Below are 14,625 nucleotides of genomic sequence, written 5' to 3' on the forward strand. Positions count from 1 at the left end.
AATTGAGAAGCACCCATTGTTTTTGTCATGATCCCTAAATCTGTGTGAATAGTGTGTTTAGTATGAATAGTGTGTAGCCTGTGTGTAGAATACTGTGTAGCCTGCGTTTCTCTGTTTCCTAAAGGACTTTTATGTTGAAGTGTTTTCTGTCCCCCCGGTCGTGTGTTCATTTCCTGTTTGCCTTCTGCCTTGCTTGTTTCCATAGTAACCTTGATTAGGTTGATTGTTTCCCAGGTGTGTCTTGTTTGCTCATCACCCTAAGTCTATTTATACCCCAGTGCTTCTCTTGTTCTTTGTCTAAACTTCTCTATACATGGTTGTATCGTGTGCGTTTGTCGTACCTCCACGTGCCTAGCGTGTTGCTTGTCTAGAGTTATTTCAGTTGTCCTTTTTCATTACATTTTTACTGCACTTGGATCTAACAGCAGCCGCATTACAGACTTAATGTTTTGAAAAGGAGTATCTTATCCTTACCAATGCTGCATTTACAGTAAAAACGTTAATATAGCAAATTACAATTTAAAATAACTGCTTCAAGGTACAATATGTAGTATTTTTGCAGAAAAATATCCAAAAACCACTAGGCCTGTTATACACTACTACTGTTATATATTTTGATTAATTGATTACTTAGAATATCCCCAATGTTTCCAACTATTTGTAAATCGTGAGAAAATTGCGATTTTAACTAAGGAAACAGGATGTGTCAGCAGGGGTTAGGAGTCGCCAGTCAATGGCGTCATATCTGCGTTACCCTCGGTTTCCGAACGTACTGCCATAGTAACCATGGCGACAGACACGGACAACTGGCTTATGCTTAGCAAGACGCTCACGCTGTTGTTGTTTTGTTCAAACTTTTTGGACAATGGCAAGCAGACTTTGAGAGAAAAAGAGTACTAGAACGAAGATCAAAATATTTCGAGATGCCGAGAGCTCCACGTCCGCGACTAACTTCGACTTGACAGAGACGCGAGTGTTCCATGTACTTAGATAGGTGAGTAAATGTACATAAAACGAATCAATGTTATTTAGTTCAATATGATGAAATGTTAGAATATGATCTGTATGTTATTCTAGTGTTGATTTAGCTTACTGGTAGTCTCATACAGCCAACACACAACCTAACTAAAAACATTCAACACACTCGAATGTCATTTTGTGTAAAAGTGTAACTGTTAGAGCAAGTGAAACAGCGCTGCGTCACCTCAAGTTTTAATTCATCTAATAAACTGACCTGTGTGAGTATTAATTCACCGCTTGCGTGTAGTTCGGTAGAATGAAATGTCCTTATTCCTTAATATCCGTGGTGACTCTGGTATACGTCTCTCATTAGCAATCACACCCTGCTTCATACCACAGTCATGTTAAGATCCATCAGCTTGACCACAAGATCCATAATTCCGCTTAATGCTTTGCATTATCGATATATGCTTTTGGTATTGTAAGAGGTTAGTGACCCCTGGTGGTGAAAAATCCTACATATTGTACCTTTCAGCCTTCAGTGTTACATGATCCATCAGAAATCATTCTAAAATGCTGATTTGGTGCTCAAGAAATATTCTTTATTATTATTATCATTTAAAAAAATAATTGTGCTGCTTAAAGGGGATGTCAAATGCTATTTTGTGCATTCTGACTTATTTAGACTGTTAAAGAGTTGAATCATCATGCTAAACATGGCCAAAGTTTAAACAAATTCTGCACGGCACGCCTCCAAGTGCGGAAAGACTCGGTACAACTTGGTACAACTTTGTTTTTGGAAAGACTCGGTACAGCGTATCTGTCTAATATAAATCTGATAAAACTAAAGACTCTTCGGAGACATGAGGATGCAATGCTACTCTATGGGTACTCAAGATTAACATGAGATTGGCAGAAACTACAGTACGTGTTATGTCCCCTTTAATATTTTTGTGTTTACTGTGATTCAATTTTTCCAGGATTCCTTGATGAATAGAACGTTCAAAAAGGACGGCATTAGTTTGAAATATTATATAAGTCTGTACTGTCACAATTTGCAGTTTATTGCATCCTTGCTGAATACAATTATAAATCTTTCAAAAATAAATTGATCAGTGTATTGCAATGTAAATTCTCCACCCTTATGGCCAATGCTCTTATTTATTGTTCATTTTCACTCTGAAAATTCCAGAAGGGAATGCAGTGTTTTAAATTATAAAGTGTATTTTTTACTTTCAATTTTCCCTCTGAAAAGTCCTGAAAACACTTCCCGAGGTTAGAGAGAATTCATAATAATTCATATTAATTTGCATTGCCTTTTTCTCAGCATCTGTTCATCTCATGCAGGTAGAATAAGATACAAAGCTTAGGCTTAGCGTGATTTTTGTTTGCTCGGGAGGGGACATAAGGATTTTTTGTCGGCCCTCTCTGCCCCTGTTCATTTATAAGGGATGAAGCGAATAAGAATTAGAAGACAGCCCCAAGTCAACATATAACGCTAATACTTTCTGTGAGAATCAGTCTTTAAAACGAACAGAGTCCCTTTTAAGCTGTGAAAGTGGATCCTTCGCTTCAAGGCCTGAGTGGCTCAGGGCCCCTCTGAGTTATTTCTTCTATAGCTTTAGGCCTTTTATGTCAGCCTTTGTCATCACCTGTGTGAAGCAATGAAAATGGAGGAGCTCCATAGAGTTGGAACAAACAGAGCAGAAGAGGATCTTTGATCACATGATCACAATCTCTGCCTGTTCCCATGGCGCACACAGTTTAATAAAAAAATGTCAATCACTGGGGTACCGTGGAGATTAACATGATAAACCCTGTTCATGAGTGACATACAAACTGCATTTGCTCTTATGCTTGTGATTTTATGGTTCAGTGCTGGAGTATTAACCAACCTGAGCAAAGGACAAATGGATAGATGCAGAAAGCATAACCAGTTTTATACTGTCTGCATTTGTCCATTACTGAGACAGGGTAAATAATAAAAGTGATATAATATAGAACAACAGCCTGCAGAGAGAGACAGTAGTAACTGTTGCCGGTCATAATTGTGTTCCCTGGATACAGAATACACATAAACACACATGTTTCAGAATCATACAATAGGGTTTTCTTTTCATCAGCACGACTTCCTTTTTCCTTCCTACATGGTTAATGAAGGCATTAGGCGCTCAGTTTTACACTGTTACTTACCCCGGGATCAGCCAAAACAACATCAGTAGGCTCTGGTGCTCCAGGAAGAGACATGTGGCTGATTTTATCTCCTGCTGGGTCCTGTCTGTTGGACGGCAGCAGCGAGGATTAAACAATGGGGTGAATCTAACAAAACCTGTCAAACAATTTTTTTCTTTGCAGTTTGACATTTTTCTTGCAGTTTGTGAATTACACACATACATATGAATATCTAGTCTATTTGATCTGCTAGTTTTGTCTATTAATCTTCTTTTATAATACAAAATATTTGAAAACATACCGGTGTCCGATGGTTTGCCCATATGAAAGTATATTTATTTAATAATATTTTTTTCTTTTTTTCTGTGAAAAGTTTTTACTTCATCATATTTTCATTATTGATTATTATTGATTTTATAATTTTTTTATTGTTTCAGCCCTAATTTATACTTTCTAGCATATTTTAAGCCCTAATTTATAGTTTCTAGCATATGTTTAGGGCCCGAGCACCGATGGTGAGAGGACCCTCTTGGAATTGATCTGTTTATTGTACTATATATTTTTTTCCATTTAATTTATTTGATAAATATGAATGATAATAAATGATTATTTATTTAATAATACAGTAATAATACATTTATAATAAGTAATGGATTTTAAAAAGTTTTGTATAATAGTCAATAGAACCTACTGAGAATCACCATTCAGAATATTAAGAATTGCACAGGAACACTAAAGTAAAACATTTCGGTTATAATTTGCGATGATTGGTGTGAAAAACATAATGGTTCTAAAAATATACATTTTATAAAGTATTTTTTTATAAATTGACGTTAAAAAATGCATTTTTTTTGTTTTGGGGTAAAATATGACCTTGGCATGTTTTTGTGAGAATCACCCACTGCTCACTGCTTTCTCCCCATTGACAGACAGTCCAGACGTTAACGGCTCACTGCCATGTTTAGAGCCCCTTTTATAGCGCACACATCTTTTGTCAGTAGAGCTGCCATGCATGTATGTTCTCAGTTTAAGAGCTTTGGGAATGGTCCTGCCAAGCCATCATGGCTGATAATGAGTTCCCTCTCCTAATGAGGTTTGCTTACAGATGTGGCTTTACAGTGTGTGTGTGTGTGTGTTTGTGAAGCAGCGTCTTACACACAGAAAACACTCAAACATGCATTAGCAAAGGAGGGGCGGAATGTTATGGAGTTTTGTGTTTGCCGTCTACACACAGGATTTCCAATTAGCAACTCTGGTAAAAAAGCTTCCACATTGATTTTCTCTCACCAAAGCACAGTGTGCAAGTCAATTCAATACGTGATTCCTGGAGTAAAACAATTTGGTGCTCAGTCACAGCTCAGATAGGTAGGATATGTACACTGATTCGTCTCTCGAGGACAGCACCACCTGAGCGTTGTAGGTGCAAGTCTGCTCCGTATTCCTCATCTGCTTTGGTTTACAACCTGTAACTCCTCGTTAGTCTTAGGCATGAATCTTTGCAACTTTAAACATTTTATTATTGATCCATTTTATTATCTGGTCCTTGATTTTTGAACAGTCTGCATTAGTGGTGGAGATTTAATTGGCTTTTACATGGTTGCATCAGTAGGTGGTGACAAGTGAATGTCGGTGATCAACAGATTCATTCAAAGATGCTGATTCATTCAGACACGAGAGAGTCATTGAATTATTCACTCAACTGATTAGTTCAAAAACTTTGATACATTAATCAACAAGTGAATTATTGAATCATTCACTCAACCAGTTTGTTGTAACACACTGATTCATTCAGAAATTAGTGAGTCATTACTCACTCAACAAATTCATTTATGTATGAGTGAATTATTTAATTATTTAGTTTTGTAAAAAAAAAATACTGATTCATTCAGGAACAAGTTATTACATTATTCACTTAATTCATTGAAAAACAGATTCATTCAGTTATAGCGTGTTGCTCGAAGACGTGTAAAACTTTATGCTGTGCATTTGTTTGGAAACATTTTCATTGGCAGAGTGAAAACAGTTACTTTGTAACTACTGTAAAAAAATTGTAAGCTGGCATAACAAAAAAAATCTTAGTGCTAATTTCCTCTAGCTTTTTCTTGTTGACTCAACTTTTGTAAATAACAGTTATATGAACTGAAAATAAGCTGTCTTTGACACACACAAAATATTTAGTTGGGTCAACTTGACATTATTTGTTTTCTGGAGACGTCAGAGGTGCAACTATTGTGTAACAAAGCTTTTGTAGTTGAGCCAGTTCAACACTTTTTGTCTATTTGCATTTTTTTGATAGAAAATCATTTGGTCATCACCATTTTGGTGATGAGCATTTAATTTGGTTGGTCAGTTTGGCTTTTTATGTGAGTTTGTGGTCTTTGTGTCTTAAAAAACACTTGGTCTTGTGTTTAAAAAAAACTTGCTATAAGAAAGAAACCAAGATGATCATAAACCTCATAAACTAGAACATATCCCTAATCTTATTTCTAAAGATAAGTTATTTATTTTATTAATATTTTACCTGCAAAACTTGCTTGCAGCAGATCAGACGTTCTGAATTCATATTTGAAAATATATTTTGGATTTTTTTTGACACACATTCATATGCAAGAATCAGTATATGAATCTCAACAATGGTGACATGCTTAATGCCGCAATGCATGCTGGACTGGGAGCCATGATTTTAATACTATGAAAAATCCAAGTGCGTTTTCCAAACATCCAAAAATCCATAATGCGTTTTAAAATATGAATTCAGAATGTCTGATCTGCTGCAAGCAAGTTTTGCTGGTAAAATATTAATAAAATAAATTGGCTTGAAACATGTCATTGTTGTGATTCATATGCTGATTCTTGATGTATGTGTGTGTCAAAGGAAATGCTCATCACCACAATGGTGACCAAACATAAAAAAGCTATCTGAACCTGTTTATTCTTAATAAGAACTTCTGTGTCTAATAGACAATTTTTTAACTGGTTCAACTATGAGAGATTTGAAAACAGATAACGTTTTTGTTTTGGTTTGGGTTTTTTGTATGTCACAGACAGCTTATTTTTTTAGTTTGTATAACTGCTATTTACAAAAGTTGAGTCAACAAGAAAAAGTTTGTGGAAATGAATACCAAGATTTTTTTTTGTTGTACGAGATTTTAACAGTGGTGGAATTTTTGCTGAACCAGCACAGTAAAAATCAGTCATTTCAACTTTTTTCTAGGGCTGTGCAAAAATTAATTGCGATTAATCGCATCCAAAATAAAAGTATGTGTTTACATAATATATTTGTGTGTGCTGTATATAATTATGTTGTATATATAAATACACACACATGCATGTATATATTTAAGAAAATGTGTTATTCATATATAAAATATTTATATTTATATAATATAGATTATGTATTTATAAATATGTACAGAATTTAAGCGCAAATAATTCTTAAATATATACATGCATGCATAGGTATTTATATATACAAAATAATTATATACAGCACACACAAATATGTTATGTACACACAGACTTTTATTTTGGATGCGATTAATCGCAATTAACTTTTGCACAGCCCTACTTTTTTCAAGTTTTGTACAGTGCAATAATGTGTCTAAAATGTTAGAAACTATATTTACTTTATTGCATAAAAGCTGCATCACAAAGCAGGCATGTTGTTGGTATTGCTTATTAACTTTAGTTTACTGGTGCTAATTTAAAGCTATTTGTGTTTACTAATGAATTTATTTGTGTCCGATGTATCTTGGTAGGTCCCTAACATCATGGAAAGGAAGAGGAAATATTTACTATTTAACAATCTTATGTTGCTTGAAAGATAGAAAGAAGTAGCTTTGAGATGCATATCTTTTTTCTGAGCCCTATAGGCCCTAATGGGCGGAAGAGAGATCACATTAATGAGAGCGAATGCTTTAGAAACATAAATGAGACTTATGACTCCCCTGCAAATTAGATCTTCAGATCACTTTCTTACTTGTAGCAGTGTTTGTGAATGTCTGGTTAGATTTTAGCTCCCACTTGTGCATTTGTAAGAGGTTTTTTGGCAATCTAAAGGTTGGTTATTGATCACAACTCCTTCCTCTCACCCTCCTCAGCTGGAGCTGGGTTATTTTGAGACCCAGAAGCCATCGCCTGTGGAGCAGGCTAGTGGGGAGTATAGGGGTCTTCATTTGTTCTGAGTAGGCTTGGAAAGTTTTGTCTTTGAAAGAACAGGGGTCACGTCTCCTGTGTCAGTTTTACCAACATCTTTAATAAGGGGGTTCTAGGATTAGTAAGATGTTAGATGGATGGATGGGTGGATAAATGCTTGTGTTATTAATTTACATATAGTCAACTTCGTGAATACAGGAAGAAGCCATCTTTGAAAAATAGTCTCTACCAGTCGATCTACGAACGCCGATCCAAGTGCGCTGGTGAGATGTGAATAAGGTGATAAGGTGAGCGCGAACAGTAGGCTACGTTTACATATTGAAGAGAAGAAAATGGTTTGTGTTTCTTCCGGAAACAACGGACCATATCAGATTCTGCACAGTTCAGCGCACTTGGATCGGCGTTCGTAGATCGACTGGTAGAGACTATTTTTCAAAGATGGCTTCTTCCTGTTTTTGCGAAGTTGACTGTATATATAAAATATCTTCTTATTATGTACTGTATGGACACTGACTAAGTTCTCAATGCTTCGCTTTGAATGTAGGGACCCTTATTATGCTACCGTGTTAGTGTGGGGCAATTTTGAGCCTTGTTAGTGGTAATAACAAGCGATTTTTATTTGTCATTAGTCTATGCCCTATATACTAGCGTTATACTAGCGTTATAGGCTAAACTGTTTTTAGAGATAAAACTATTTACATTCGGCAATCATGAAAACAAATCTCAGATAACAGTTGACTAGATAACAATGTGTAATTAGACCAAAGGTTCATTTTGTGCCGGAGTTCTCCTTTAAAGACTGTGTAAATAAATAATACAGTACATTTGGTTAGGGGGCATACTGAGTGGTTTGGAGGTGCTCCTCTCCTGCTGTGGAGCATGTCTAATAGGGCTGGCCCCTGGTCTGCAGCCTTGTTACTGTAATGGCTGTGTCCTTCTTCAGCTAGGCGAGTTCATGTAAACATGACAGGAACTTCTGTTCACACTGGGTCATAGCGCATTAGCCTAACCTTGTAAGGAGTCAGGGTAAAAACCAGTGGCCAGAGCACAGTTTGGAGGAAATTTCTGCATGTTAACCGAAGAATGCTACAAGATCATAAGAGAGGGACAAAGGACAAAGGAAAAGCAGACTTTCTCTGTAAATAGACCTGCTTTTCTGAAACATTGGGCAATGTCACCCGAAGACTGATTAAAATGCTTTATGGGTTATCATTATAATCAGAGAAGTGACTCCTCTGTGTCTTTCTTCAGCTACATAGTTTGCCCCAGACAACAGGATGATAAAATGAGCTTGACTACTATTTCAGGTCTCGAGCAGACAGATCCATTTGGGACTTGTTCATTTCCACTTGGAGGCATCACCTTCAACAGTCATTTATCACAAATAGCCTGTGCCACACTTGGCCAAGCAACAGCCTATCACAACTACACACTTGGGAAGTTTCATATTCGCTCTGCACATCACTGCCATTTTGTTGCCAGGGTTTGGCACCAGTCAGATTAGAATTGAGAATGCATGTTAATTAAATTTCAAATCAGTACTTGAATGTAAATAGATTTTGAATTGAGGTAGCAAACAGAATCCAGAATTGCAATTCGAATTTGAATTAAAAGATTTAAACTTCTAACTATAATTGTTTTAACTAAGGGCAGTTTGTCAAACCAGATAAAGCCATATTTGCACGTTTTGACCACTTAGACCGCTGATTGGTGTTTCTCCTCAAATAGGTACAGGTATTTTGGAGCTCTTGCCCCAGCACTGCTGTGTCTCTCTGTCAGAGCCTTCGGGTCACTAATCGCTGTGCATGATCAATGGCTCTGGGGTTAGCACAGCTGTTCAAGGTGACAACGTTGGGTCAGGCCGATCTTTCACTTTTCTCTTTTTTATACTGTGGGCTCATGCAGACGCATGCAGTGCAGCATGATAAAGTACCTCGGCTTGCTCAGTGGTACTTGGACAAGCACTGTAATTCCTCTTGTCGAGTTGCATCATCGTCATCTCTCTGATCTGAGTCAAGCTTTTAATCATCTGTGCTGAAAAATCCAACTTCTCTGCAGTTAGCAGTATATTGAAACATGGTAATCCGTTTGTAGGCAGTCAAAACTGGTCTTCAGCGGGTCTAAGCTGGTAATTAGGTAGTATGAGCTATTCCAGCTTGTCTTAGATGGTCATTAGCTAGTCAAAACTGGTCATCAACTAGTCTGAGCTTGTCATTATCACCTCCGAGTTGGTTATTAGCTCGTCTGAGCTAGTTTTTAGCTGGTATACATCTTGGACAAACAACAAACGAGTTATAAGCTGATCTTACTACTATAACTTAAACAGTTTTTTGTAACATAGTAGCTGGCTATTATCTAATGTCCAACTTGCACCAACTTATGACCAGCTTGGATTAGCTAATGTCTAGTTTAGGCCAACTAGAATCTGGCTACTATGTTAAAGGGATACTCCACTTTTTTTGGAAATAGGCTCATTTTACCTCTCCCCCAGAGTTAAACAGTCGAGTTTTACCATTTTCGAATCCATTCAGCTGATATTCTGATTTTTAGAAGAATATCAGTAACCAGACAGTTTCTGGTCTCATTGACTTCCATAGTATATTTTTTTCCTACTATGGAAGTCAGTGAGACCAGAAACTGTCTGGTTACTGTTATTCTTCTAAATATCAGAAAGTTTAACTCTGGGGGAGTTGTAAAATGAGCCTATTTCCAAAAAAAAGTATCCCTTTAAGATGGATTTTTGCCATCTTTAAACTTGCTGCTGTAGTGTTTTGGGAACTAAATCTTTTAAAGTTTGGAAAAGTAGCAAAACAAAAATGTTTTGTGTCAGTTGCTTTGTCACATGGCCATCAGTATGAACTCTAACATTCTTTTCTCTTCCACAGTCTGAACCCTTATAGCTACGATGAGAGTTGCGTGTCTAGCAGTGTAGACCATCTACCTCTGGCCGCTTTACCATTGCTCGCCATAGCTGCTCCACAATACCAAGATGCCGTCGCGACGGTGATTTCCCGGGCCAACCAGGTGTACCACAGCTTTCTGCAGTCTCCAGAGGGAATGGGGTTCACAGGGCAGGTGAGTTCAGGAGCGCCCAACAATATTAAGTTGCGGTCTTATTAGCCATGGGCAAAAGGTCCATGCATAAAGTATCTTTCATACAGAAGTCCCTTTCAAACCAAGCAGCTTTCTGTTGGTCAAGGTGGCAAATTTGTGTCATAAATTGAACATGAGTGAAACATTCATGAGTGAAAACTTTTACATCCTCATGCAAAACCCAATGTCAACAGCTACTCTCTCAAAATGCTTAATGGTTTGTATATGCATATTGTTCTATAAACCTAAAATGTATTGTTTATTATTCATATAATCAACCACTTTAAATTAATTATTTCCCTCATTAAACCTGTTAAATAACCTATAGGAAAAATTCATGTAAATAATACTTCTGGAACCAAGGCAATGGTAAAAGTGACTGTATGTGATCGCATCTCAACCCTGAAACCATTTTTGACTGTTTTTCCATGACAATCGAGATTGGGCCAAACAGGCAGATGAAGGCAGTCCCAGATCAGGATTAGGAAGGCAAATGCTGTCTGGAGCAGCAGTGGGAAGGGTGTGTGGGTCTGTGGCAGGGATAGTGACTCATCAGTGATGAGTCATTCAAAACCGACAAAAAGGAGGGGGTCTTTCCACTCATCTTACTCCATAATCTCACATAATAAATACAATAACACACTCCTGTCAATTTAGGAGGCACAATGATTTCCTAAAGTGGTGACCGCAGTTTATGATCTGTGTGTCATGTGTTGACTCTCTAGGGAGCCGGACTACTCAAATAGCATTAGCTCTCATGTTTTGCTGAAAAATTGATGTGCTTTTTGACATAGCCATTTGCCGTGTAGTTCATTTACAGTGTGACGCAAACTTATCTGTTGCCGACAATGATAATTAGACCTGTGGATTTGTTTGTTTTTGGAGCATCTATACATTATTTGTGCTCATCAACATCAAATAGGAAAGCGCTAGAGTTGCTGCTGTGTTATTTCTGTGCAATTAATTAAACGTGTTATTTACTGTCAGGCTGCACTGTAGATTGAGCTGTCATTATGCAATCCTGAGATTTGCCTGAAAGTGTTGATTGCATACAATAACGCTGCCCTGATTCTGGCTGAATTAATTTGTGTGTGTTTTATACAGGTGTGTTTGCTGGGTGACTGTGTGGGAGGTGTGCTGTGTTTCGACGCTCTCTGTTTCAGCAACAGCCCACGACACAGCAGCCGACATAACAGCACAGAGAGCTTAAAGGTATGTTCTTAAAGCTCCAATCCATAACTTTTTGGGGGTTAAAAAGCTTGTAATAATGTTTTTGATTCCAGCGATACTTGTATCACAAATTTGTACACATAAGGAAGGAGTCTCAGCTAGTATAAGCTATATTGCGAGTGAGGATGTTGGAGGTGGAGATTTATAGCCTTTTCTCACCGCACTTGATATAATTAAACTTATTAATTTGATGGCGGATCCAGAAAGGCTCAAACGACAATCACCAGTGACAACTAGAGATTCACCCGTTGTAAAATGCAAAAGACTTTGGATTGAGAGTTTGTAAAAAGAGACTCCAAGGCCCATGTGAAAACTTTGTAGTCACGCAATGCTGATGTTGTTACCAATTATCAATTTGAGAACATTTTCAGTTAGTTGATCAGAACAGAACAGAAGTGGATGTTACTTACTTGTTCAGGTGACATTTTAGGGTGAAAATTCTTACGTTGTTCATACTTCCAAAAAGTATAATCTGTGATTCTGAATGTCAGTATCCACACCGGCGCGGTGACTGACAGCTCCACATTCTCCTCAAAGCATTGGATTCATCCACGCTGTGCCATGCCGAGGTACAACTCGCGTAAAGTTGATAATTCCGCAAATTTTTTCCAAAGAGGAAAAACTGTACTGCAGGTTTAAACACTGACTCATTCCATTTTCAAACACATCTGTAACTTCTTTCATTCTTTTCTTTCTTAAAAAATCACTTTTAGTGGGAATGCATATATATATATATATATATATATATATATATATATATATACACTCTATGAAAATGTCCAGTATTGACTGATACCGAAAACGTACAAATCTGGTATACTGATATATTTTGCATCCCTAAAATTGAGATCTCTTAGGGCCGGTTCACATATCGCGTCTTTTGCGCGCTCAAGTTCGTTATTTCAAATGTAGGCGTGCGGTATGCGCGCTCATAATGGAAGCGGTGCGACGCGCTCGTTTTTCCCATTCGCGTCCGCGCCGCGTCGAGATAAAAACATCTCAACTTTTCAGAATACCGCAAGCGCACCATACGCACACAATAGGTCATGTGACAAGAACCAACTGAAGCGCAACCGCCCTGGCGCTTTGGAAAATGGAGAATGCGGCGCGCCCAGCGTTTTCTACGCGTTTTTAGGCGCCATATGTGAATCCGGCCTTAGACTGCAAAGAGATGTTATTGGACAATAACTGGAGTCATTTGCTTAAAAGTGTTAGTTCACCCAAAAAGGAAAATTCGTTTAGTATTTACTCACCTTCATGTTGTTCCAACCCCGTAAGACTTCCGTTCATCTTCGGAACACAAATTAAGATATTTTTGATGAAATCGGAGTGCTGGCTCACTCCTTCATAGGCTGCTAGGTTATTGATATCTGCCAGTCCAGAGTTATTAAAGACATTGTTAATCAAGCGACTAGATCAAATCTTAGTTTATCAAGCGACTAGAATACTATTTGTGTGCAAAAAAACCCCCTAAAATAAGGCCCAAACAGAAGAAAATGAATAGTTGAATAAAGTTGTTATTTTTGGGGGTGGTTCGTACAAAAAGTATTCTCGTCGCTTGGTAAACTAAGGTTGAGCCACTGTAGTCACTTAGACTATTTTATCAATGCCTTTACCAACTTTTCTGGGACAGCAGGTAGGTTTCAATTACCTAGCAGCCTATGAAGGAGTTGATCTAGCTCTCAGATTTAATCAAAAATATCGTTATTTGTGTTCCGAAGATGAACGAAAGTCTTGGTGAGTAATTTTTGGGTGAACTAACCCTTTAAGTCTTCTGCTTCTGTTTTTTCCCCACATCTTTTTTTCTTTAAGGTTGTAGATGAGATCTCAACAATGTTGCATACTCTGTTCAGATATGCCAAGATGTCAAAGCCTGAATTTTTAATATCTCAATATCCAAAATGTCTCATTAAAATTCATAGCAAAATAATCTGAGCTATTTTGTCCACATTTATTTGATAGCTTTAACTCTGAATGTCGACAGTTGTCTCATTAGTGTCTATTTCTATCTCTGAGCGCTCTGAGACAAAGTCACCAAGAGCTCACTTTAGTTCTCTGAGCTATGAAGGAGCAACTTCTGAGCAAATTCCTGTGGGTTTTTCAATCACATTTCTGTGATCTTCAGGGAGCATAGACCAACTGTCACACCAGGCAGACTTTATTTGACACTCTACTTACGCACTCACTTATATTATTTTCACAATTATATAAACAATGACTCTATTCAAGCTGCTGTCTCACTTTTTCCACACATTCAGGATAACCCTGAGGTCAGTCCGAGCCTGAGCTCCAGCAAACGTCTTAGCAGGAGCAACATCGACCTATCTGCCCCCAGTGAGACCCGCAACCGGAAAACTCCACTCAGCCGCAAACAGAGCGACTCGTTTGATGGAGACTCTTCTGGCAGCCAGCACCACTCATTCCTCAGCAGGTACAGCATACAAGAACAGAGACCAAAGGCTGTTTTATGAGGCTGTAAGTGAGTGTTTCTGTTACAATATTTTCTCCATGCAGAGACAATCCCTGAAGAGGCATTTTCACCATTTTTTTTTTTTTTTTTTTTGGAGTAGTCTGACATGTTAACATTGATCTAACCAATAGCGAGTTTCCGGTGGGACTATGTTTTTGTTCAAACAATGGCTGAAGAGAAGGAAAGATTAGATTAGTCATTCTCTATTTTTTGGATTATCAATGAATGTACTTATTTTCTGGTAAATCGGAACAAGATTACCCAGATGTGCCCCCCTGGCCAAGCCGTCCATAAATGTGTCTCTCTTTTTCCCATTTCTGTTTATCAATATTGGCTGCTCGATGGCATGTTGCGTGCTGCAGTGCTATTAATAGTCACAGCTGCAGTCAGTGTGCTTGTACTGTATGAGAGAATGAGGCGCAGACTGAAAGATGCCTTTTCAATAGAAGTTGCTCAATGGCACGGCGGCAAAGGTCCAAACATCCAACTGTTTATCTTCTAAATGATCCTATTTAGGGTATTGATGTGTCAAGAGAGATTTCTCA

At 37.7% G+C, this 14,625-nt stretch overlaps 1 protein-coding gene across 3 annotated transcripts in view; it reads left to right on the forward strand.

The window, feature by feature from the left end:
* Nucleotides 1-14,625, forward strand: part of pitpnm3 (PITPNM family member 3) — an 80,659-nt gene that overhangs the window by 42,111 nt on the left and 23,923 nt on the right. For all 3 annotated transcript variants that reach the window (XM_039671157.2, XM_039671158.2, XM_039671159.2), the window contains exons 6-8: nucleotides 10,173-10,362; nucleotides 11,485-11,592; nucleotides 13,869-14,041. In XM_039671157.2, coding sequence (XP_039527091.1) covers nucleotides 10,173-10,362; nucleotides 11,485-11,592; nucleotides 13,869-14,041 — 471 coding nt within the window. The remainder of the gene's footprint in view (nucleotides 1-10,172; nucleotides 10,363-11,484; nucleotides 11,593-13,868; nucleotides 14,042-14,625) is intronic.

This window comes from Pimephales promelas, chromosome 16 (genome assembly GCF_988280905.1).
Source record: "Pimephales promelas chromosome 16, fPimPro1.hap1.1, whole genome shotgun sequence".
Lineage (NCBI taxonomy): Eukaryota > Metazoa > Chordata > Actinopteri > Cypriniformes > Leuciscidae > Pimephales > Pimephales promelas.